The 24,943-nt window shown below is 53.8% G+C and overlaps 1 protein-coding gene across 3 annotated transcripts; it reads left to right on the top strand.

Annotated features, from left to right (window-relative positions):
- The first annotated feature begins 2,690 nt into the window (after window positions 1–2,690).
- SCAMP4 (secretory carrier membrane protein 4) lies at window positions 2,691–24,266 on the top strand. 3 transcript variants are annotated; one of them, XM_027711566.2, is made up of 8 exons: window positions 2,691–2,709; window positions 9,320–9,390; window positions 9,779–9,832; window positions 12,072–12,200; window positions 15,899–16,055; window positions 18,845–18,946; window positions 20,276–20,393; window positions 21,368–24,266. In XM_027711566.2, the coding sequence occupies exons 3-8, from the start codon at window positions 9,826–9,828 to the stop codon at window positions 21,542–21,544; spliced, it is 690 nt and encodes a 229-aa protein (XP_027567367.1). In that variant the 5' UTR covers window positions 2,691–2,709; window positions 9,320–9,390; window positions 9,779–9,825; the 3' UTR covers window positions 21,545–24,266. The 3 variants fall into 3 exon arrangements, with proteins under 3 accessions (XP_027567367.1, XP_027567368.1, XP_039241555.1); XM_027711567.2 differs by lacking the exon at window positions 2,691–2,709 and adding an exon at window positions 7,044–7,804; XM_039385621.1 differs by lacking the exon at window positions 2,691–2,709 and adding an exon at window positions 7,044–7,804 and having other exon boundaries at window positions 8,642–9,390.
- The last annotated feature ends 677 nt before the right edge of the window (window positions 24,267–24,943 follow it).

The raw sequence follows: 24,943 nt of genomic DNA, 5'->3' as shown, positions 1-24,943 counted from the left end.
GCTGGGGCACTGCCCAGGCTCCCCAGGGCAGTGGGCACGGCCCCAAGGCTGCCAGAGCTCCAGGAGCCTTTGGACAACGCTCTGAGGGACAGGGTGGGATTGTTGGGGTGTCTGGGCAGGGCCAGGGGTTGGACTGGATGGACCTTGTGGGTCCCTTCCAGCTCAGGAGATTCAGGATTCTGTGATTCTTGGTCAGGATGCAGACGGGTCAAAGGCATCACTGGGTGTGAAACGTGCAAATCCCACCCTCTCTTCCCTCTCCTTCCCCTCCAGTTCTCCCCTGGGTGCCCATTCCCTGCTCCCTGAGCAAATCCGGAGTTGTGTCCCTCAGCAGCACAGCTGGACTGTCCTGGAGCTGTGGAGCAGAGGGGAATGATGATCAGGAATCCTTGGGGCAGCAGGGTCAGTCAGTCCCAGGGTTTTGCCTCACCAGCTGTCATTCCCAGGGGACAGCACAGCTCCTCTTTCCTGTTCCCACCCGTGGAATTCACATATTGCAGGATAAATCCTGGCTGCTACAGAGAGCTGGGAACAGCCAGAAACAGGGACAGCTTGTGGAGATGTGGGGAGGTGTCATCACCCCCTTTGGAGGTGGAGGGAGCAGAGCTGGGGTGTCCAGGGAGCTGCTGTGTCCATGTGGGAGCACACAGGGATCACCTGGAGCTGGGGGTGTCACACCCACAGTCCCATCAAATTGCTACACAGTGACACTTTTACTTGATTTTCATTTAAAAAAGGTCTTTTCCCATCCCCCCCCCCCCCCCCCCCCCCGAAAAATCAAGTTTCTTTGGTGTATTTTGGAAAAAATATAAAGTATGGGAAATCTGTTAACAAAATTCCTTGTGAAGAGCTGCTCTCTAAACAAAACGTGTTCAGGAAAAATGGCCTTTCAGCTCCAGGGGAGAAGCTGGGAATTATCCAGGAGGTGTCTGGGGGTCCCGGTGGGCTCTGGGAGCCCGAACACCTCCAGCCAGAGGCGGCAGGATGGGATCCTGTGGTTGTCCCGCGGGACAGGAGTTTGGGATTTGAGGGTGACCGGGGGTCGGTGTCCCCACCGCGGCTCCCCCCAGTTCGTGCTCCCTCTCTTACTGGTCCAGCAGCGCTGGATTTACTGGGGCCGAGTGACCTCTACTGGTTTATACCCAAAATATTCCCTGCGTGCCTGGGATCCGAGTGGATGGAGGCAGGAGGCCTGATCCTTCCTTCCCAAAAAACAGCTGCCCAGCTGGGAAGTGCTGGAGCCAGTGGCACTGCCCGTGCCCCTTTCTGGGGACAATCCCCAGGAAAACTGGGCAGCCCACCCAGAGCAGGGGCCAAACACAACCAGTGACCCCCAAGAGGTGGATTTTAGGGAAACTTGGCAGAGTTTGGGGAAGTTTTAGGGAAAGTTTACAGGGAGAGGCCTCGGTATTTGCTCAGTCAAGAGGGGTGAGCCTGACACAGCCTGGGAGTGCTGGGACAGAAACCACAGCCCCAGGGCTTGGAAAGGTTTTTTAAAGTACAGTTGGGGTTATAAATGGCCAGATTTATAGGATTTTCAGAGAGCTGGGACCTTGGAGAGGGATCCCTACCTAAGGAGTCCCTAAGGAGTCTAATGGAAATAAGGAATTAAGGAGCTCTACAACCAAACAAAAGTGTTCAGGCTGGAAGGGACCAGAAAAAAAAAACCCTAAATAAAATTTCCTCTTTCAGATCAATCAGCTTAGGAAGGGAGGGCAGGGGAGGGAGAAATGTTTATTTAAGGACAAAACTGTTCTCTGAATTTTTCATGACATTAAATAAAAAGTAATATAATGTATGGATGAAAACCTTTTTGTCGAGGTGTGTTCTGTAGACACACAGATGTGTGCACCGCACAAAATTTCAAGGAAGAAAAATAAAGTCTGTTTTGCAAGGTAAAAAAAAAAAATTAATAACGTTGGAAGTCGTGTTTTTAAGTTTTAGCAAAGGGTGAGACTGGAAGTAGTGGAAAAAAACTTTATTTTTTTTCTGTGGGCTCAGGACCCAGCTGGACCAGAATCATGGAATGGTTTGGGTTGAAAAACACCTTAAAGAGCATCTCATCACACCCCCTGCCATGGGCAGGGACACCTTCCACTAGCCCAGGTTGCTCCCCGTCCAACCTGGCCTTGGACACTCCCAGGGATGGAGCAGCCACAGCTGCTCTGGGCAACCTGTGCCAGGGCCTCACCACCCTCACAGCCAAGAATCTCTTCCCAATATCCCATCTATCCCTGCCCTCTGGCACTGGGAAGCCATTCCCCTTGTCCTGTCCCTCCATCCCTTGTCCCAAGTCCCTCTCCAGCTCTCCTGGAGCCCCTTTAGGCCCTGGAAGGGGCTCTCAGGTCTCCCTGGAGCCCTCTCTCCTCCATGTGAGCACCCTCAGCTCTCCCAGTCTCTCTCCATGGCAAAGGGGCTCCTTTGGATGGATCCCTTGGATCATCTCCATGTTCTCCCCGGCAGAGCCCCCCGGAGGGGTCGGTCGCGGTACCTCGCACAGTTCTGTCCCTCGCGGCCGCCGTAGGACTCCCCCGCCCCTCCCGCCCGCCCTGCCCCTCACATGACAGCGGGTGGGGTGGTGCCGCGATGCACTCTGGGAGTTGTAGTCCGAGGCGCGGGGAGCGCAGCGGGCGCGGCCATTGGCGAGACTCCGTTTCCCAGAGCGCCCCGCGGCGGCCCCGGGGGGAGCGGGAGCGGGCGATCGATGAGGTGGGATCGGGGGCGCCGGGCCGGGGAGCGGGGGCTGAGGGGGAGCCGGGGGTCGTGGAGGGGGAGCCGGGGGTCGTGGAGGGGGAGCCGGGGAGGGGGGGTCAGCAGGTGGCCTCGGAGGAGGGATGGCGGGGGTCGGAGGGGAGAGCTGAGGGTCGTGGGGAGGGAGCCGAGGGTTGGGGCGGGGGCAGAGCTGGAGAGGTCAGGGGGGAGCTGAGGGTCGGGGGCGGCCCGGGGAGGGCGAGCCGGGGGTCATGGAGGAGGATTTGGGGGTCGGGAGTGGGAGCAGGTATGGGAGGAGGGATGGGGGGTCGGAGGTGGCGCGGCGGGGGTCGTTGGGGCGAGCCTGGCGTTGGGGAGGGGGAGCTGCGGGTCGTGGAGGAGGAGTTGGGGGGTCGAAGGGGGCCGGGGGAGGGAGAGCTGGGAGTCGGGAGGGGGAGCCTGGGGGTCGGGGGTGCCGGGGAAGGGGGATCTGAGGGTCAGGGGGGCAGCTTGAAGGGTCGGGGCGGAGGGAGCTGGGCGGGTCTGGGGGGGAGCTGAGGGTCGAGGGTGGCCGGGGGAAGGAGAGCAGGAGCTGGGGGTCGTGGAGGAGGATTTGGGGCTCGGGAGAGGGAGCTGGGGGTCGTGGAGGAGGATTTGGGGCTCGGGAGAGGGAGCTGGGGGTCTGAGGAGGGGGAGCAGGTGGGCTCGGAGGAGTTGTGGGGGGAGCTGGGGGCCGGGGAGGGGGCGCGGGGGGTCCCAGGGGTATAACGGGGCCGGGAGGTGGGTGACAGTGCCTCGGGCCGGGGGTGTCACGGGGGCAGCCCCGGGGGCAGCAGCGGTGGGGGGCGGCAGGGGAGGGGGTGTCGGGGGGGCTGAGCTCGGGGAGGTATCGGGGACAGGTCTGGGGGGACGGACGGGGCGTGTGTCGGGAGGAATCGGGGCCAGCCCGGGATCGGGGGCGGCCCCGGTGGGAGCCGCTATCGGGGGCAGCGGGAGGGGTGGGGACAGGAGGCGGAGGGTGGAGAGGGGTCCTGTGCCCTGCAGGGTGAGACCCCCACCCTCCTGCGAGCTGCGAGCTGCGAGCTGGAGCATCGGGAATGTGCCTCCCACGGCTCCCTCCTGCCTGAGCCCCGGGAGCAGCCACCGGGACACGTCTGGAGGGCTCAGGGGGGACACGGGAGGGTCAGGGGACAGGGTGACACAGTCCAGCTGCTGCTGGGGAGGGTCGTGGTTCTCCAGGGACTGTCAGGGTGAAGCTCCCTGATGTGTGTGGTTTGGGTACTGGCTCCTTCAGGTGCTGCCCTGGATAGAGGCAGCACAGGCATGTCGTGATTTTACTTCCCCCTCTCTGCTCTCAGGGTTTTGTGAGCTCAAGGAACTCTCGTGTGGAACCTGTGATGAGGAGAGCAGTGAGTTAGAAATTAGGCAATTAATGGATGGATTAATTTAGCTTTTCTGTGTTATTCTAGGCTAATTAGTGTTGTTGCTGCTGTCTATGTGAGGCCTGTCTGAGAGGGTGACAGGGAGTGGAACAGGCCTGTGCCCTGAGCACAGATACTTCAGTGTTTCTGTGGTTTTTGTCTTCCCCTTGAGCCTTCTGAGGTTCTGCCCCTGAGCAGCTGAGCTTCACTCCTGGACGTGTTCATACCAAAATTAACATTTGTTTGCTCTGGGTTTTGAATACCCAAATTAAGGCTCCTGCCCCATGTGCTGAGGCAGCAGGTACAGCTGTGTAAACAGGCTGGGGGGCACCTGAGGGGAATTGCTTCCAATCCTGCTGTCTCCCCAACTCCAGGGGTGGGGGAGAGGGGCAGCAGGACCCCCTGTACAGCCAGGAGTCCCCCGGAGGCTCCCAGGACTCGGAGCTGACGTGGGAGTGGGATAACCCTGTAACTTCATTGTCCCCTGTGCCTTTTCTCGGGGCAGTGCTGCCATAAACAGTTTCCCTGTTCTCCCTGGCCGTGCTGGGTGGCTTCTGGAGTTACTTTTTGGGCTGGCTGTGTCACTGCAGGGACTGTGTCACTGCAGGGACTGTGTCCCACCCTGGCAGGGAGAGGAAGCACCACCAACTACAAACTGTGTCAGCTCTGCAGAGTCCGGGATGGTAAAGCTGAGCCAGCGTTTTGGAGTGGCCTCTGCTGCCTCTGGGAAGTTCCTGATTAAAGTTGGGTGTCTGAGTGAGACTCAAACCCAGCCTTTTGCCTTAAGGCCAGTGCAGAGACACCACTTTCCCTTTAAATTCAACTGGAGAGACCATGAGCACTGAGTGCCACATCCAGCCATTCCTTGGGCACTTCCAGGGATGGGGACTCCACCACCTCCCTGGGCAGCCCCTTCCAATGCCTGACCACCCTTTCCATGGAGAAATTCCTCCTGGCATCCAACCTGAACCTCCCCTATTGCAGCTTGAGGCCATTTCCTCTTGTCCCGCCACTGGTTGTCTGGGAGAAGAGTCATCAAATCAAAATGAGAATACAAAAGCAGTACAGAAAATATCCTAAAGCAATGCCTCAGAAGCTGTGGGATTTTGCTGGATGGAAAGCTTGGGATGTGGGTCTAAGTTTGTCACCTGCAGGGATTGAGGGGGTCCGGTGTCCTGTGAATCTGGTCTTGGGGACGTGCCCCAGGTCACCAGGTGGGTTTATGGCAAAGCAGGAATGAGATCAGCTCTCCCCCCTCCCTGTGAGAGCTTTTCTTTTGGCTTGGCTTCCTTTATTTCTCCTGCCACCTTTCCCTGGTTTTGGAGAAAAAAAGCAGTGAGAGATAACAAGAACTTTTAAAACTTATTTGATGTGGGCAAAATACAGGAGGGGCCTAAGGAGCTGCACACACAGTAGCAGGACTGCAAGGGATACTGAGTCAGTTTGCTGATGATACTAAATTGGGAGGAGCTGTTCAGTGCATTTTAGGCAGAGAGACCCTGACAAGTGTGAGGGCTGGGCAGCCCTGGGGTGTTTAACGAGGGCAGGTCCTGGATCCCTGTCCCTGGATGCAGGGACAGACTGGGGAATGAGAGGCTGGAGGGAAGGGCCCTGGGGGTCCTGGTCAGTGGCCAGTTGGATCAGAGTCAGCAGAGTGTCCTGGCAGCCCAAAGGGCCACCCTGTCCCGGGGGGCATCAGGCCCAGCATCGCCGGCCGGGCCAGGGAGGGGATTGTCCAACCCTGCTCTGACCTGGGGCGGCCTCACCTCGAGTCCTGGGGGCTGTTTGGGGGCCACAGTGTCAGAGGGATCTGAAGCTGTGGGAGAGTGTCCAGAGGAGGGACACGGAGCTGGGGAAGGGTCTGGAGGGGAAGGGTCTGAGGAGCAGCTGAGGGCACTCGGCTGGTTCAGCTGGAGCAGAGGAGACTGAGGGGAGACTCCTCGGGGGCTGCAGCTCCTGCCGAGGGGAGGCGGAGGGGCAGGGACTGAGCTCTGCTCTGGGACCAGGGACAGGACCCAGGGAAGGGCTGGAGCTGTGCCGGGGGGGTTGGGATGGATCTCAGGGAAAGGTTCTTCCCCCACAGGGTGCTGGGGCACTGCCCAGGCTCCCCAGGGCAGTGGGCACGGCCCCAAGGCTGCCAGAGCTCCAGGAGCGTTTGGACAACGCTCTGAGGGACAGGGGGGGATTGTTGGGGTGTCTGGGCAGGGCCAGGGGTTGGAATTGATGATCCATGTGGGTCCCTTCCAGCTCAGGGTATTCTGGGATTCTATGATAGTCAAAATTTTCCCTAATCTGAGGTGGTGAAACATTTCACAAAGGAGCCACAGTCAAAGCACTCGCCTTGTTCTCTGCCTGGACAAACAGCCCTGCTTGCGTTCGTGTCTTGAGTTAGGAGGGGAATGTTGTCCCTTGAGCTGACACTGGGCATTTTGTCTGTGAGATCCTGGTGAAGAAAAGCTCCAACTGTCTCCAGTGGACTCCTGAGTCATGTGCATTGGACTGTAAACTTTGGAGTTATTCATTGACCACGGATGAACACACTGGAAAAAGGAAGTTCACTTCACACCGTGGTTTCCTTGGGGGCTGTGGGATTTTCCTCCCTCCACAAGCAGTGGGTTATAGAAGAAAACATCTCTGCAGCGGATTGCAGGGTGTTGGATTTTGTCTATTCCCAATTAAACTGAAAATGTTCTGGTGAATAGAGAGCTGATTTATATATTGAGAGAGACTATTTTGAGGGCGTGTAGTGACAGGACAAGGGGGAGTGGCTTCAAACTGAGAGTAGGTTTGGATTAGGTATTGGGAAGAAATTCTTCCCTGTGAGGGTGGGGGGGCCCTGGCACAGGAGAAGCTGTGGCTGCCCCTGGATCCCTGGGAGTGTCCAAGGCCAGGTTGGACAGGGCTTGGAGCAACCTGGGCTAGTGGAAGGTGTCCCTGCCCATGGCAGGGGGTGGCACTGGATGGGCTTTAAGGTCCCTTCCATCCTAAACCATTCCATGATTTTAAGTGTTGTTATCTTGCCCAAGTCCACATGGGGTTGGATAATACCTGTTTCTGTACCTGCTTTTGCTGTAATCTAGTCCCTTATCCTGGGATCTTGCAGCTGGAGCTTGGCTTGAGGATGTTTCGACTGCACAGTGAGACTTTCCCTCTAAAGGAGTTTTAGCCACTGACCATCCAGGCTGAGCCCTGTCATCACTTATTAGACACAAAACGTTTCCCTGGCTGTGCAGCTGAGGCCTGTTATCCCCAGGCCCTGGAGCTAAGGGTTTGCAGGAATCCTGCCCAAATTAAGTGGTGAGCTGGGAAATAGCAACTCCTGTGCAAGTGTATCCCCGAGCTCTGAACAGAAACACCAGTGGGTTGGATCCTGGAGTTCAGGTTCGTTCCCACAGAAGGTTTGGGCTCATCCATGGGGGAAGCTCCCGTTTCCTTTTGCTGGGAGCTGGGATGGAGTCTCAGTGCAGCTGAACTAGTGGAAGGTGAACACATCTTAGGAACTGATTATCCACTGTCAAACTTGGTTGTATGTGCTTGTCCTTGTGGAGGGAAATATCCTTAATGCTGTTTTGTGGGTCCAAACCATGTCTTTCTGTAGGGAAGTTAGTTGTCCCTGGAACTTCTGTGCCATTACCCATGGAAGCAAAGGTGGCTGAAGAGGGGAATATCCAGAAGTTTCTGTCATAGCTTCTGTAAGTGATAGTCCCAGAATATCCTGAGTTGGAAGGGACCCACAGGGATCATCGAATCCAACTCCTGGCCCTGCACAGGACACCCCAGATTCATGTTCTTTGTCTTCAAAGCACCAAAGGCTGAGGCTTGTTAGGAGAGGAGCAGGGGGATGAGCACAGCTGGGTGAAATGAGAGGGGAGTGCACCAGAAGGTGCTTTCTCTGGGGTTTTTATCTATTTATTTGAGCTAAAGCCACTCACCACAGTCTCCTTGAGACAGAAGGGCACAGGAGAACCACTGCTGGGCATGGGGGCACCACCAACCCAGGAATGTGTCCCTCACTGTCCTCCTGATCCCTTTTCCAGTGGGCAGACTGATGCCTCCCACCTCTCTGTAGGACACTGGCACTGAAGTGTAGGGGCTAAATAATCCTCTTCTGAAGAAGGACCTTGCTTGTTGGCTCATTTTTTTGGTGAAAGATCCCTTTCTCTTCGTGTGTCACCATAATTGGTGTCATTTGTTTTTCCCCCAAAATTTACAGATCTCAGCCTGCACAAGGGTGGGATGAAGCTTTAATTGTGTTCTTAACTGTCTTCACATTTTATCTTCTAGTAAAAAAATTTAAAAATGCAAAGCAAAAGGGTCCCACTTCTAAACCATGAGTTCTGAGACGCTGTCAGACCCCGGGTGCTGTGGGACAGCCCGGAGGCTTTGGCTGGGACAGGGATCCCTGTGTCCTGTCCACACTCTGGGGCTTTCTATGGGCTGGTCCAGGAAAATAACATGTTCTCTGTGTAGGTATAGTTAAGCTTGTACATAACTGCATCTCTGCACACAAGAACAATCTGCCCCTGCAGGTCCTGGTTCTTCTCCCAGTGCCGTTGTCTCCGAGGGCTGGGCTGGAGGAGCTCAGTTCGAAAGGAAAGCAAATGCAACCCCAACAAAACAATGGTGCCAGTGTCAACTCTGCAGCCTCCAGACCTTCCCAGGGCACACAGGAGGACAGCAGGGAGGTGCAGCAAAGGGAAAGGAGCTGCTGGAAATCCCGAGGGATTTGGATCCAGCGCGGCCGTTCCGGCCCCGGAGCTGCGGCTGCTGTCGGTGCTGGCCGTGCTTTTAGGGGCAGTTTTTAGAGTGCCTTCATTGCTGGTGCTCCTGTCAGACCCCACAGTGCTGGTTTGGGGGGTTGGTTTGTTCTGAGCTCCCATTCTGGAGTTGGCAGGTGGGGACACAACGTGTTTCATCCTTAAGGAAGAAGGGGTGGAACGAGAGCTCGGCACAGACCTCTCTGTGCCTTTCATCCTGTGGGATCAGCTCTGCCAAATCAGCAACACAGCTGGTGCTGGGTAAACCAGTGCTGGTGCTTCCCAGGATTTGCCTCTGCCAGATTTACAGTGGAGGTAACAGGAAGAATGAACCTGTGTTTTAGGAAGGGTTGTGCAGAATGATTAAAGCACTGAGGGGTGTTGGGTTTGGTGCCAGCTGAATACTGTTTTTGTTTTGCCAAGCTAACAGGGATTATCTGTTTGTTCCAGGAGCTGGGAAGGAGCACAGAGAGCCAGGAGCCAACACATCATCTCAACACCTAAATGAAGCTTTAAGTCTGGTGAGCTCACCAATGTCTCTTCCGTGTTGGAGCTCTGCTGGGTCCCACCCTGCCCTGTGTGGAAGGTGCAGATGTTCTGGCAGGGGCTCCCTGAGCATCCTCAGCCTCTGCCAGGGGCTGCCAAGAGCACATTTGTTGGCTGCTGGATAAGACAAACCTTGCAAGTGGCTGCCAGAGGGGCTGCCAGAGCTTTCTGTGAGCAAGGAGAAATCAGGATCCCTTCTCTGATGTTCCAAACTTCCTGTTTTGGGTGATTGGAGAGGAGTGGTTTGTGGTGGGAACCATGGGCTCTCTGTCACACACTGTGCTGGAAATCCTTCCAGTTCCAGCAGGTTCTCTGGGTGCTGGCTGCTGCCACGTGCTGACCTGGTTTTTCTCTCTCCAACAGATCTGTTGCTCTTTCTGAAACCTCCCCAGGGAACACTCCCAACAGAAATGGCAGGTAAGAGCACCTCCAGTATGGCAAAGGAGGGAGGGTGGTTTCCAAAAGCATTGTCCATTGTGCTGTGGTGGCTGTGACACATCAGGAACGTGAGCTGTGTCCCTTCCCGAGATCTTGGTGCTCCCTAAAGCTCTTCAGCTGCTTCTCTTGCCTGGGGCAGGTTCACTTTCCTGCTGTGTCCTCTGGGGATCTGTCACCTGAGGTCACTGCTCGAGTGCTAAAGGCTCAGGTGAGACTTGCTTCAAAAGTTTCAGGAGGATGGAATTTATTCACCAAAAACTCCCTGGGAATAATCCCTTCCTTGCAGAGGCTTTGCACAGCACTCCCAGCTGTGCTATTGGTGTTGGTCCATCTGAATTTTACTTTAGTGAAACCAGCAACAAAATTGCAGCTTTTTTGAGGTAGGAGGAAGTGTGGAACTCTCCTGCAGCTGCTGCTCCTTGGGGCTGCAGTTTGGTTTCTGAGAGCACGGGGTGTGTCTGCTGATGCAGGGTGTTGATCCCTGCCTTGATGGGAGAGCTGCAGCACTCCAAGCTCTGCAGTCAGACATGAAAGGGGATGTTTTAATTCCATTTCTTTTGTCTGATCTCAGAAGTAACCCAGAGCAGTTGGAAACCACAGTTGGTCTCTGGGTGGGAGGAGGTGGGCAGGAGCAGAGAGGAGGTGGAATCCCCATCTCTGTGTACCTAGCAAACAATTTGGGGCATTTTATGAGCTTCAGAAATGACAGACTGCAGTGGCTGGTTGGTTTTGGCCCCACCATCTGCATTAGAAACTGGCAGCAGCTCTGCTGCCCACGACAGAAAATGGGAGGTAACAGAGCCACAGGAACAATCTGCAGCTTCAGCTGTTGAAGAGGGACAGAACAAAAGTTTCCTCATCCCTCAAAAAAAACCCCAAAGGTTATTAGAGAACCCTGTGTCTGATTAATCTGGTTCTCACTGACCTCCCTGGAGACCTGCCTGCTCAGCTTTAGGAGCTGTGCCCCCTCCTTTCCCTTGGTCCAGCCTTGGGAAGTCCCTTTCCAGGCTGCAGGGACACACTGTGCAGGAGAAACCCTGTTAGGTGTTTACAGCAAACAAAAAATCAGTGCCAAGGAGTCCAAATTCCTGTGGACTTGGACAGCACCTGGTGGGGTTTGTTCATCCATGTGCTGGGGGCAGCAGCAGGGGTTAACCAGTAACTGCAGCCAGCTTAGGGGGCACCTGAATCAACCTAAAATGGGTTTGGGGGAGGAGGGGCAGAGGAATTAATGTTTGTTTTCATGAGGAAAAGTCAAACTGGGCTGGTGGCTGCAGCTGTTATTCCACAGTTGCTTCTGATGTGCCCCCAGTGGGAGTTCTCCTCACCAGATTTTCCGTGTGAAAATATGCATGAGGGGAAGGCTCTTCCTTCCTAAAGCCTGGCTTAAGCTTTAGGCTCTTCCCTGCCGACCTTCAAACGAAGCTCAGGAGCTGCTCCTGCAGATTGTCTTCTCCCGTGGAGATAATGGGAAGAGAAGGAACTCTTGTGCTGACAGTTCTTGTTCAGACATTTCCTCTCATCTCCTGTGCCATTTGGAGGTTTTCCCGGGACATTCCTCATCTCTTCCTCTGGTTGTTTTTAATTCTGTTTACTGGGGCTGAAGGAGACGAGAGACAATTAGTCACAATGCCCTGGAAGCAAACTTTAATCAGCTCTGCAAGGCAAGAGCAAACATTCCCAAACATGCAGGAACATCCAGGCACACACAGACAAATCTGGGAGCTGACAGCAGCTTCAGTGCAGAGGATTGGGGCATTTAATTACTTGATTTTAAAACATAATTTCTTCCCAAGGTAGGGTTTTCTTCACCACAGTGCCTTTGGCAGCACTTGCTGATTTATTGTCTCTGAATGCAAAGCTTTTTTTTTTTTTTTTTTTTTTTTTTTTTAATTTGCTTTTTTTTTTTTCCTCCTGGGATTTACCCTTGCAGGAAAAAAAATTGAACATACCCTTTTTTTATTGAAAATCACGAGCCTTTTAAAAAAAAAAAACATCCCTGACACAGAATCATGGAACCCCAGAACAGTTTGGGTTGGAAGGGACCTTAAAACTCATTCCATTTTTTCTGAGGAACCTCATCCTGGCAAGTTTTTTGTCTTGCAGCACCTTTTGTGTAAAGGCATTAAATCCACATGATGCTTATTAGGTTGTTCCTATTCCCCTCTCTCAACCTTGCATGTCCCAAAATAAATGTCCTCTGTGTTCTGTGTTGCAGAAAAGGTGAACAACTTCCCCCCACTCCCCAAGTTCATCCCCCTGAAACCCTGTTTCTACCAGAATTTCGCCGATGAAATTCCCATCGACCACCAGTTCCTGGTGAAGAGAATCTACCACGTCTGGATCTGTAAGTTCAGCAAGAAACCTGTGCTGGGGAAAGGTGTATGTGGGATAAAACCCCCAGAGATCCCAGTGGCTGATGTGCTTTGAAGTTTTGACTGTAATTAGTTGGTGAGGAGCAAGGATTCCTCTTGGAATACTGTAATATAGCTTGAATACTGTGATATAACTTCATGCCTAAACTTTGAGCTGCTGTGCCTTGAATCTTTGAAGAGTCTTGAAAGAGAGTATCAGTGCTAGAAGAGCCTGTTAGGAAATTTGAAGAGGGAACAGGCAGAATATGTTTGATGTCTTTATTAATATCAAGTGATCATGGAATCATGGAATGGTTTGGGTTGGAAGGGACCTTAAAGCTCATCCCATCCCACCCCCTGCCATGGGCAGGGACACCTTCCACCAGCCCAGGGTGCTCCTTTGATCCAGCCTGGCCTTGGACACTTCCAGAGATGGGGCAGCCACAGCTGCTCTGGGAAACCTGTGCCAGGGCCTTCCCATCCTCACAGCCAACAATTCCTTCCCAATATCCCATCTATCCCTGCCCTCTGGCAGTGGGAAGCCATTCCCCCTGTCCTGTCCCCCCAGGCCCTTGTCCAAAATCCCTCTCCAGCCTTTTTAACTGTCCAAATTATCCACCCAGTTCCCCTAAAGTGAGACAAATGGGAGAATTTTAGGCAAGAAAATCAACGTGGCCCCTTTGCTGCTCCCTGGCTCCCAAACTCCCTCTGGGAAGGCTCAGGCTTCCCCTTGTGCCATCCACAGATCTCCCTTCCCAATGGATGCAGTGTCCTCTAGCCACGTGCTGGCTCTGCCTTAGCTCTCCACAGCCCCCCAGGGCATTCCCCATCCTGCTGGAGCAGGAAGCTGATCCTCTCTCCATCCCAGCTGATATTCCATGGGAACAGAGCTCCTGGCTCTGGGCTCCTGTTCTCTGCCTCAGCCATTCAAAAAAACTGGGAATAAAAATTGACCATTCTTCTCCAAGGAATGGAATCAGTGTGGCAGGCCTAGGAAACCACAGGGAATGCTTTGGGAGATTAAAAAAAAACCCTCTTTGCCTTGCTTATCTTTTTTCCCCCAAATGCTTGTTCATCCTCTTTTCCCCCTCCTCGCCCAAGGAAAGCTCGTTTTCTGCCAGCCCTGCACTCGGTGGCGTGGCTTTTATTCCAGATGCACGGGATGTGTGTAGGAGAGGGATTTGTGTGCATAAATAATGGCATAATCCGTGGCTCCATTGTTCTTTGGTTATGTGGAGCTGCTGCAATGAGCTCTGTAATTCTCTTGCCTGAAGAAGCTGCTTGTCCCTCCAGACTCACTGGGCCGATGCTGCGGCTCTAAAGCCTCTTTTGTCCTCCCCTGCCCCCGAACAAAGAGTCCCTCAGTGGAGTTAATGGCAGGCTGGAAGGGTGCCAGGGATTTGGGCACGGCCAGGAGACCTCCATCTGCACCAGGAGTTTCACATTTCCATCTGCAGCGTCGGGGTCTCCCCGATGTGTGGGTTTTTGGCAGGGGATGGAGGGAGGGACACGCACAGGGAAGGTGGTAAGCGAGAAAAAAAGGCCAGTTTTATAAAGCAGCAGCACAAAAGTCGTTGCTGGGAGGGTGAGGGCTCGTTATTTTAATTGGATGTGAGTGTTTGGTTGAGGTGGAGGGGGTTTGGGGAAGCCTGGACCAGAGCTCCCACTGCTGGAGAACAAACTCCAACCTGAGGCACTGGGAGAGCACTGAAACTTTACTGAAGTAAACTAAAAGTTCCTTAAAACTTTATAGGTGCTCTTGGCTTGGTGGTGTTGGTTTGTTTGTTTGTTTTTTAATTATGTAACTTTTGGAGAATAAATTACTTCTGAAAATAAGAATTAGAAGTGCAGCTAATTGCTGTATAAATGAAATTCCATAGAATCCCAAATTGGTTTGGGTTGGAAGGACCTTTAAACTCATCCAGTTCCACCCCGTGCCCTGGGCAGGGACACCTTCCACTAGACCAGGTTGCTCCAAGTCCCATCCAGCCTGGCCTTGGAGACTTCCAGGGATGGGAAGTTAAACCTGTATTTAAGCCTGTTAGTTTAAATACCTAAAATTAATTAATTTAAATAAATAATGTTCTTTCTTCCCCCCAGTATTAAACCACATCCAAACCAGGGTGTATAAAGCCTTGTTGGCCACTCAGAGGAATTTCTCTTTGCAGTAAGCAATGTTTAATTTTAACTCTCAGGCCCTGTGTGAGGCAGAAGCAGCAGCTGAGTTCAGGTGCTCTCCTTTCCACACTGCATTCTCCTCACGGGGCTGTTGGTGTTATTTGATGACCATAAAACCTTGTAGCTGTTTTAGGACCCCCCAGGCTGTGTGAAGAGGAGGAAAGGGAGGAGCCAGAAGGAGCAGGCCAGTGATGTGCAGATGAGCTGCAGAGCCACAGCGTGTAGTGGAACAAGGAACAGGCAGGACAGGTGAAGAGAAATTCAGGGATTTAATTTTGCCCAGAGAGCTGAGGCCAAGGTCCAAAGAGTCACTGTTAGCTCATCCCCAGCTGTGCTGGAGGGTCTTTGCTGTTTGGACCCTCCACCTCCTCCTTCCTCTGTGCTCATTTATACAGGATTTTAGGAGTTACCCCCTGTTTTCCAAAGCAGGAGCTTTAAGTTGGGCTGAGGCTCTCTTGGACACTGGCAGAGCCTGGGGGGCTGCAGGGAGGAAAGCAGGGAGCCCCTGGCATGGGGCTGAGCCCAGCCTGCCAAAGCTGGGGGGGAGCAGCCCCCTTTTCCAGGGATGTGAGCTCCAGGGAAAGGGGGAGCAGCATCACTTCATGCACAGCTACTTAGTGCAGCACTGCTGTGCTCTGGGGGCCTTTGTCAACTGTTCCTTTTTATCCAAGTGACAGGAACAGGGATGTGAAAAGGCCTTTAAGGCACCCCCATGGTCCCATATTCTCAGCCTGATTGGAGTTTGCTTATCCCCTCACTCAAGGCAGCACTTCCAAGGCCTCAGGCTGACTTCCAGGATTCCTCAGAGGCCCAGGGAAGCGGAGACAGAGCCTGCAAGGCACTGAGCTGGCTCTGAAGCAGCTCCTGAGGCAGCCCCAGCGAGCAGAGTCAGTGTGGGTTCACCCCTCTCCTCTCACAAAGGGGGTTTGCTACAAATGGAAATTGGACCTTGCTCCCAAGTCATGATAATACTGACCTGAGTCTTGTGTTGGTTGCACTGGTTGCTGCTGTCTCTCCATCCTCTGGCAGGTCCCAAAAGAGGTCCCTCGTCCCTGTGCTGCAGGATCCCCCCAGAGCTGGGTGTGCTCCGGGGTCACACGGGAATCTGTGACTCGCTCTGAGCTGCTGCATTGCTGGGCTTGAGCTTCCCACTGCCCCAGGGGCCCTTCCCATTAGAGCACAGGGGGTTTCACAGAATCCTGGGATACCCTGAGCTGGAAGGGACCCACAGGGATCATCCAGTCCAGCTCCTGCTCTGCCCAGGACACCCCAGCAATCCCCCCCTGTCCCTCAGAGCGTTGTCCAAACGCTCCTGGAGCTCTGGCAGCCTTGGGGCCGTGCCCACTGCCCTGGGGAGCCTGGGCAGTGCCCCAGCACCCTGTGGGGGAAGAACCTTTCCCTGAGATCCATCCCACCCCCCCTGGCACAGCTCCAGCCGTTGTTTTTCGTTTCCTTTCTTTGCGAAGTGGTGAAGCTGCCCCACCCCACGCTCTGTCCTCTGCCCTCTCCCCAGTTTACTGCATCACCCTGGCAGTGAACATCGTTGCCTGCCTGGCCTGGTGGATCGGGGGAGGCTACGGGGTCAACTTTGGCCTGGCCATCCTGTGGCTGCTCCTCTTCAGCCCCTGTGGCTACGTCTGCTGGTTCCGACCTGCCTACAAAGCCTTCCGGTGAGTAGGAGCCCTCGAGGGGCTTCTCTTCCAGTTCCCTCTGGGAGAGACCTGTGTTGTTGCTGGGAAGTGCTCCTGGAGAGATCTCTGTGTCTGGGGTAAAGATTTTTTATTTTTTTTTTCTTATTTACTTTCAAAATGAAGAAGAATGTGGTTACTTTTTGTAGGACTGAGGGTCACCTGCCTGGGGCTGGAGGTGAGCAGCCACTCCCATGAGGGTGAAATTCATGTTTTACTTAAATATCTCAAGCTTAGCTGCACCCTCATCTCAGCACAGCATTAAAATACATACTAATTTGGTAGAGCTTCATTGAGGCTTATTTTGATGGAAGACTATTAACTTATTAGTTTTTGAGAACTCTTGTGGTTTCTTGAGCAGCTCGAGAGCTTGGCTGCTTTGCTTTTTAGATAAAAGCAGTTCCCTGGAGCCAGTCCTTCTGCAACTCCACAAATATTTAAAGCCATCCTACATTTTCACTTTAATTAATAATCATTTGCATTTGCTCACGCTTGCTGTGGACAGGAGGCATCACTCAGACATTAATGTGTAATGCCTGGCAGAGCTGTGAGGGGCCTGAGCAGCTTCCAGCCTGACACAGGGACAGGAGGGACCTGCCTGGGACCACCACCCCCCAGGCAGGGGTTTGCACCCTGAAGGTGAAGCTCTTTCTGGTAGAATGCTCTGGATTTTGATTATTCACCAGGTTCTGTGATGAGCTGGTTTGGGTAACAGCAAAAGCAGCTGATGGAAATGGGAGGTGGCAGGTGGGTCCTGTCTGTTTGGCACATCATAAATTAGTTGTTTAAATGCTCTTCTGGGTTTGTGTGCCAGCAGCACTGGGCAGTGCTTGAATCACCAGTGACTCCATCGTGGAGTACAGGGGAGGATTATTCCTGGTGGAAAAGGAAGTTCTAAATGACCTGAAAACTCCAGCTCTGAGCTTTTGCCCTCTGGGGCTGGGCTTTGTCCCCATCCCGAGCCCAGAAGCCCAAGGGCCTCTGCTCAAAGAGGAATTTCCATTCTGAAGTCTGGGAAAAATTACTCCTCCCCCCTGCCCTCCCCTGTGCTCCACGAGGGCTGTTTCTAATTATTCCTTTAATGTTGTTTGTACGTGTTTATGCAACTGAATGCTGGAAGGTCCCCGAGGTTACTCTGTGCACAGTTAAATAAGGAATCACCCCCGGGACAGAGTGGGGAGCCCAGGGATCATCCACTGGGACATCAGCTGGCAATCACTGCAGTGCTGCTGTGGGATCACAGCTAGTGATTCCAGAGGCCAGGGCAGCCCCACGTGCTCTGGGGGAGGCCACCCTTCAGGGCTGGCATCCCGTCCTGCACGGATGCTGCCCTAAAACCCTCGTCATCCCAGCACATCCCAGATTGAATTAACTGCAGAGCCCTGGCACAGAGCTGGAGCCAATCTGCTCCAGAAAGCTGGATGAGGAATCACCTTTTCTCTGTATCCTCACTAATTCCTGCAGATCCTTTCAACTGAAGACTCCTCCAGCCCCTTCAGGTTGGAGTTGCAGGAGCCTTGTTTGAAGGCTCAGCCTCGAGCCTAATCCCTGTTAATTGGATTCCAACAGGCACCACTGTGAGCAGGCCCTGTTTAAAGTATTTCTTTCACATGGCTGTGCTCTGAGGTGGTATTTGAAGGGCAGGACTGGGAGGATGGTCAAGGATGACAAAACTCCCACAGCATCTCCGTGGCCACCATTTGGAAGCTGGCAGGTGCCTGGACCAGCACAGGTCTGGCTGGAGGCTTTTCCATGTGTCTCAGACCAGCCAGGATCCAGAGCTTGGGGTCCCACTTCCTTGGGTATCAGGGGCTAAAATTATGACACTAACAAACATAAATATAATAAAAATAATTGAAATAATAAACATTTAAACACTGTCAGGGTTTAAGCAGGAGCTGGCAGTGGCTGGAGCTCCTTTGCACCAGGCTGCCTCATAATTAACTGCTTTGTGTAAATCTGCTGTACAAAATCGTTGGCACTTTGAGTTCCTGAGAGGATGGGAACCATTTGTATAATTAAAAATGGTAGTTTGGGGAGTTTTAGATGTGCCTGACGTGACTGGTTTAATGGGATGGAGATGTTCTGTGGCAGAGCCCCCAAGTGCCCCCATGACAGAGACCTTGAGTGCACCTGCTCAGCCTCTTGCTGGGGTCATTTTCATGCTAATTATTGTACCTGCATAAATTCCAGGACCTCACCTGTACATCCTGAGGATGGGGAGCCTGCAGAGATGGGAGTTGTGCCTCTGCTGTCAGGGCACCACCCACCTCCCTCGTGGCTGTTTTCCCTCCTAGTGTGTCCCAGTGCTGGATTATTAACTGTGGGCGTGTGAACATGATGACAGGCAGGCACTGAGACATTCCCAGCTGGAATTCTCATGCTCAGGGATCCCTTTCAGTGTGTGGACAAGCTCTGCCTGCCAGTGGCAGGTCCCCATGTGCCTCCTTGCCAGTGGCTGAGCTGGTGGGCAGTGTCAGGCTGGGCTGATGTTTGCTCAGGGAATGATTCAAACACTGTACAGGAACCTTGTGTCTCTCCTTGTGTGTCACCATAGTGCAGTTACTGGGGTAGAGCAATTCAGGAGCTGGGTTATGGGGAGGGAATAGGTGCTGCTGAGTGATGGAGCTGTGTGCTCTCCCTGCCTGGGGCAGAGGAGGAGCCTCCCAAGCACAGGGATCCCTCCGGAGACACCACGCTGGGGGGGCAGACACCAGTGTGAAGGAAAACAAGGTGCCAGTGCCCCCCTGACCTCCTGTGTCCCTCTGCAGGTCAGACAGCTCCTTTAACTTCATGGCCTTTTTCTTCATCTTCGGGGCACAGTTCGTCCTGACGGTGCTGCAGGCGATCGGCTTCTCCGGATGGGGCGCGTGGTGAGTGGGATGCTCTGACTGCAAACACTCAGCCTGGGGCTGTTCCCCCTTCTTTTTTGAGAAGCTGGTGGGAGTCTGTACAGGGTGGAGTGGGAGAAGCTTTCAGTTTTCCCTTGTGCACAGTTATATCAGCCCCTGGGGTGCACAATTCGGGTTTCTTCGCTGTGGTGGCAGAAGTCAAGGCCAGGTTGGACGGGGCTTGGAGCAGCCTGGTCTGGGGCCAGGTGTCCCTGCCCGTGGCAGGGCATGGGACTGGATCTTTAAGGTCCCTCCCAACCCAAACCATCCTGGGATTCTGTGATCTTCACCTGTTTGTTCTTTCTGGCACCTTCCCCCAGTGCCCATTTCTTTCACCATTTAACCAGGCTCAGCCTTGCCCTCCGTGTTGGCAGTGCCCGGTGAGCAGGGTGGGATGACTCACTGTTGGCCTGTGGAGAAGTATTGTGAGAGTTCTCCTAAGATAAATGGGAGTGTGTTGGTGTCTGTCCCTGGTTATGTTATAATTGTTTCCCTGAATCCCAGAATTTGCTGAGCTGGAAGGGATCCTCAAGGATCATCAGTCCGACCCTCAGCCCTGCACAGGCCCATCCCCAGGAGTCACACCATGGGCCTGAGAGGATCATCCAAACCCTCCTGGAGCTCTGGCAGCCTTGGTGCATTTGTTTGGCATTTTAACTTCCTGCTGAAAGGACAAGTCGTGCAAAGGCCCAGCATACCCTGGAACACTTTGCTGTCATAGCTGTGATGCCCTACCTGGCTATTGCCATCCAAGGAATGGAGGTGGAGTGTAAATCAGAGGACCCTGGTGTTCCCTGATGCCAGTTCTGATCTCTGGGTGCATAACCAAAAGCACCTTGGGAATAGACCTTCTGTCCCCAAACTCCATGCAGCTGGCTGCCCCTTAAAGCTCTGAGGCTGGATTAGCAAGGGGTGCTGGCCTCGTTAAGAGTTAAGAGCTTGGGGAAATACCTGCCTTTCGTTCTGTCCATTTTCCTCATGGCTCTTTTCATTTTCAAGAGCTTTAAAGCTGCCTTGTAACTTCTGGGCTATGAAGCCCAGAATGGTTTGGGTTGGAAGGGGCCTTAGAGCTCATCTCATCCCACCTCCTGCCACGGGCAGGGACACCTTCCACCTTCCACCGTCCCAGGTTGCTCCTTTGATCCAGCCTGGCCTTGCACACTTCCAGGGGTGGGGCAGCCACAACTCCTCTGGGAAACCTCTGCCAGGGCCTCCCCACCCTTATAAGCGAGCAGACAGTTTCTCTGGTAACAAGGACACTTTAAAAAGGGAGTTGTAATGACACTGCCTCTCTCTCTGTGTCTCCTGCAGTGGGTGGTTGGCAGCCATCACCTTCTTCAGCACCAGCGTCGCCGCCGCCGTGTTCATGCTGTTCCCTGCCATCATGTTCACCCTGTCGGCCGTGGCCATGCTCATCTGCATCCTAAGGGTGGGTTCTTCCTGGGGGAGGTGTCCCTGCCCACGGCAGGGGGGTGGAATGGGATGGGCTTTATGCTCCCTCCCGGCCCAAACCATCCTGGGGTTCTGTGGCTCTTCAGGTCTGTCTCTGACTTGGGTTATCTGCCTTTTGTGTCGCGACAGTGTGGAGAGGCAACTCAGCCACTGCTGCTTAGAAAGGCTGTTCAGTGCAGTCAGCTGGTGTCTCTTAAAGTTCCTGGGAGACAAATCCAGACGGCACAAGACAGCTCAGGCTGGGCATTGTCACCGTGTCGTGTGGCGATGTCACTTCACGTCCCTCAGCACAAGCTTCGTGTGAAGCAACGTGAAGCTGCGTGAAATGGGGAGGTTTAGATTGGATATTAGGAACACTTTTTTCATGGAAAAGGTTGTAAAGCACTGGCACAGCTGCCCAGGGCAGTGGTGGGGTCACCATCCCTGGAGGTGTTCAGACAACGTGTGGATGTGGCCCCTGGGGACATGGTGTGGTGTTGGTGTGGGGCTCATGGTTGGACTTGGTGATCTTAAAGGTCTTTTCCAACCTTAACGATTCCTTAATTTCCCCCTGCAGTGGGGACTGGGTGGCAGGGTGGGAAGTGGTCCTCTGCAGAAAGAAGGATTTGGAGGTAGGACTGGCTGGAGAGCTTTGGCAGATGGAAGAGGAGGGGAGAAGACAGAAGCCCTGTGGAAGCAGCTGTGTCATGTTGGAGAGGTTTCAGCCCTCTGGCTGCCTTGCTGGAAGATCCCTCACCTCAGTCTTGGGCATGTGGCTGAAATGGGTCCAAGTCTGGTGTTAATACTATTTATTTCCACCCCTGTTCACTGTATTACTGCATTTTTAGTGCTTTTGTTCCTCAGAAATCCAGCTGACAGAGAGAGGAACAAATCCTTGACCAGGTGGCTGCAGCTCTGCAGAGCTGAGGGCTCCTGGTGGTGACTCCTCCTGTTCTCCCTTCCATCCATCAGGTACATAAAATCTACCGAGGGGGTGGTGGAAGCTTCCAGAAGGCTCAGGACGAGTGGAACAGCGGTGCCTGGAGGAACCCTCCCAGCAGGGAGGCCCAGTACAGCAATTTTTCTGGGAACAGCCTGCCAGAGTATCCCACAGTGCCCAACTACCCCCCAGGAAACCAATGGCCTTAAGCAGCAGCAGCTGCAAACTGCCTGGATTCTCTCCTTTTTGGTCTTTTAATTCTTGTTATTGGAAAAGATCATTTGCATTCCCTCCCCCAGGCACCCCAGTCACCTTTTTGGGACCTTTTTGGTTCTTGTCTCCTGGTCCCTGTGGAAGATCCTGTCAGCCCTTCCCACCTCCACTGCACGGCCGTGGCACAAAGCTTTTTTTTGCCTTGAGCTACCAGTATTTGCCTCGTTGCAGACTGAGGAACAAACCCTTCAACAACTGCCCTTCCTCGAGGGAATCCTCTCCTGACCATCCCTGAAAAAGGCTCAGCTTCCCCCAATGGCAACACTAACCACAGCTGCTCCTGCTCAGCTTCCCTGGAATGCACAGCACCCCGCAGCAATCACAGCTTTAGTAGCAACTGGTGTTTACTCTCCTGGATGAATAATGTGGAATTTTTCACTCTAAGGGAAATGCAAGACTTAAATTCTTTGGTACTAGTGATAGGGAAGGGATCTGTGAAACCCCCGCCCTCCCCGCCGGGAACGGGAGCTGTGAAGGCCACGAGAGCCCTCCTTTGCCTGGCTCAGACTGCTGTGATGCTCCAAGTCCTGCCTCCCCTGCTGCCAAAGCTTTTTGCCGGATCTTTGTGCTTCAAAAGGTGCAGATTCATCTCATGAGGTTGGTGGTTGCTCACTGGAATCCGGCACCGAGCCGGCCCTGAGGACGTGCCCCCCGTGCAGGGCTCAGCACCAGAGCTCCCCACCACGGACCTTCCAGCCAGGCCTTGTGCTGCCCTGAGAAATGCCCCACCAGACACACCTTGTCCTGTTGGGGGTCCCTTTTCCAGGGCTCCCTTTCCCTGGGCTCCCAGCCAGAGCCAGAAGGAGGATAAGGCTGGATCTCGGTGCTGGGCCCCCAGTGCGGTTTGGAAGCGGTTCTGTTACAATGAATGGTTTAATTCTGCCTTCTGCTGATGGGCTTGGACTCCAAACATTACAGTGGGGGCTGGGAGGACCAGGGAGGGCTCTTAGTGTGAGCTGGGCAGTCCTGGTCTGCAGCACTTCCCTCCCAGGAGAGGGAGGTTCCTGCCTTTCTCCAAGGATCAGCTGGAGGGAGGATGAAGCTGTTGAGAGGGATTGTTTTCCCTGGCTCTGCCTCATCGTTCATCTCCATTCTGTGCCTGCACATCAGGGCTCCTGGAGCCTGAGCCATCCAATTCCCTGTGTCCTGTCCTGATCCAGGCAGCAAAGGCTGCGGTTTCCTCTTCTCCCTCAAAACCTGCTGTGATGTTTTTTTCAAACTTGTCCAAACTGGGAGGTCAGTCCCCAATATTTTTATAGAGAGTGAGTGTCCCAAGCCTTTGGCTCTCAAATTTTTGGCCAACGATCCAGAGTGCTCCATGTGGGGGATCTGGGAGGGGTTGGAGTTCCCAGAGCCTGCTGCCCTGGCAGGCTGTCAGTGGGGTCACTCCAAAGCCACACTGAGCAGCTGGAGATCAGAACTGGCTCCTGGAAAAGGGACAGGGAGGTGGTCCTAGCTAGGTGGAATAGATTTGCAAGTGATCTTTTGAATATTTTCTCTACATGTGCCTTATCTAATGGAATCATAGTTCATGGAGGAGAATCCCCTTCCCCTCATCCCTGCGGAATTCCCCATTAACTCGTCCCGTGTCACTGTAAGTAATGAGGGAAGCACAGCCTGGAGTCTGCATGACCCATGTTTCCAGGGCCAAACTGGAGGGCAGAGCCTCCCTGAATTTCAGTTTACAAGCAGCACTGACCCCCCCCTGCAGGACCAGGCTCTGGGACACGGAACGTGCTCCCAACACTGGGGGTTCTTCCTGGCGAGCGTGAGATGTGCTTGGGAGCACGGAGTGCTTGGAGCCTCCTTACCAGAACACATTGTGAAGCTTTTTCGGTGCCTTTGTCTTGTGTCAAGTGTAATTTTAAGTGTTCTTTGTCGCTTGCCATCGGAGTGATACAAGAACTGCCTGGCGTTGACTCCCTGGAAATACGATGGATGCACTACGGGGTGAGGGGGACTGATGGGCTTGAAGGTGGCACTGGACACCCTTGGGTGCCCCATGTCCTGGCTCTCATGCTCCTTGGTCCTGCCTCTCAGCCTCTTGCCAAAATTCTTCAAACCCCATTGTTTTTCTGCTGTTTTTTAGCGCGTCAGGTCAGAGGTTCCGAGGGAGCCGAGAGGAGAAGCGTTGCTGGGGACTCCACATCCCGCCCCTCGCTGGGTTCCATGCATAATCTGGGGGGGCTGTGTTTAAGCTCCCACCCCCAGCCACACTGACAGTGCTTTGTGCAAGAGGAGGGGGTGCGTGGGAGCCGGAATGGCCGCAGCTGGACACCAAAACCACCCCCCATTAGCTCCGTGAACCCCCAGGCGGGATCTGCCACCTCGTCCCCCTCCCTCCTCCTCGATGCCACAAACCGTAATTCCAGAAAGTCGACCCCCCCACGCTGCCTGAACAACTTATTTTGTGGCTTTTTTTTTGTTTGTTTTGGGGTTTTTTTTTGGACTCCTCTGTATGTTTTTAAATGTTTACATTAGACTTCTAAGAGTTCTTAACCCCCCGGGCCGGGCCTGGCTCCTGCCCCGGCGGGCGTCACGTGGCCGTGGCCGTGTGCGATGTCTCGTGTCACCCGTGGAGCTCTGGCTTCTGTTTGTGTTTTTCTCCTGATCACAAGACAATAAATGCTCATCCTGTGCTTGATGAGGAGAACTGGCCGCATCGGGGAAGTGTCTGTTCCTAGGTAACCAGAGTTATCTGGCACAGGGAAATGGTAAAATCTCTCCTTTTCCTCCCAAAGTCTCCCACTGCGTGTTGTTTTTCGGGGAGAGAGCACGTTGATGGATGAGGCTCATCCTCTGTGCTGGGCACTGCTGGGAGTGGTTTGTGCTCTTAGAGAAAAGGCCTCACCAGCTTTTACCAAAGCTGCTGCCCGTTATTCTCATTTTCTGGCGAGAACAGGGAGCAGAGGTGGGTGGTGGGGAGAAACTCCCATCTCCCAAGCGCTGGGGTCGAGTTTTTCCTGCCCCCTCCACAGTCCTGGTGTTTGCCTTCCCCAGTTTATTGCCCCAGAGGAGACTCTTATCCCTGCAGTAAATGGGCTGTTGGACAGTGAGGGTGAGTCTGTTCAGCACGGGGCTGAAAATATTGCCCAGATTAGAATCCCAGAATGGTTTGGGTTGGAAGGGACCTTAAAGCTCATCTCATCCCACCTCCTGCCATGGGCAGGGACACCTTCTGCTATCCCAGGTTGCTCCTTTGATCCAACCTGGCCTTGGACACTCCCAGGGAACTCCAGGTGGGAATATGGGAGTTGCCATATTGTGGCTTCACACCCCAGTTGTGCTCCGTGGCAGATCTTTAATCCTAAAGGAGCTGTTTCAGTCACAGCTGC

This window comes from Pipra filicauda, unplaced genomic scaffold (genome assembly GCF_003945595.2).
Source record: "Pipra filicauda isolate LSUMZ 115617 unplaced genomic scaffold, ASM394559v2 scaffold423_size595307_pilon, whole genome shotgun sequence".
Classification (NCBI taxonomy): Eukaryota; Metazoa; Chordata; class Aves; order Passeriformes; family Pipridae; genus Pipra; species Pipra filicauda.
The sequence above is the reverse complement of the archived record's forward strand: the minus strand, read 5'-3'. Positions and strand labels throughout refer to the sequence as shown.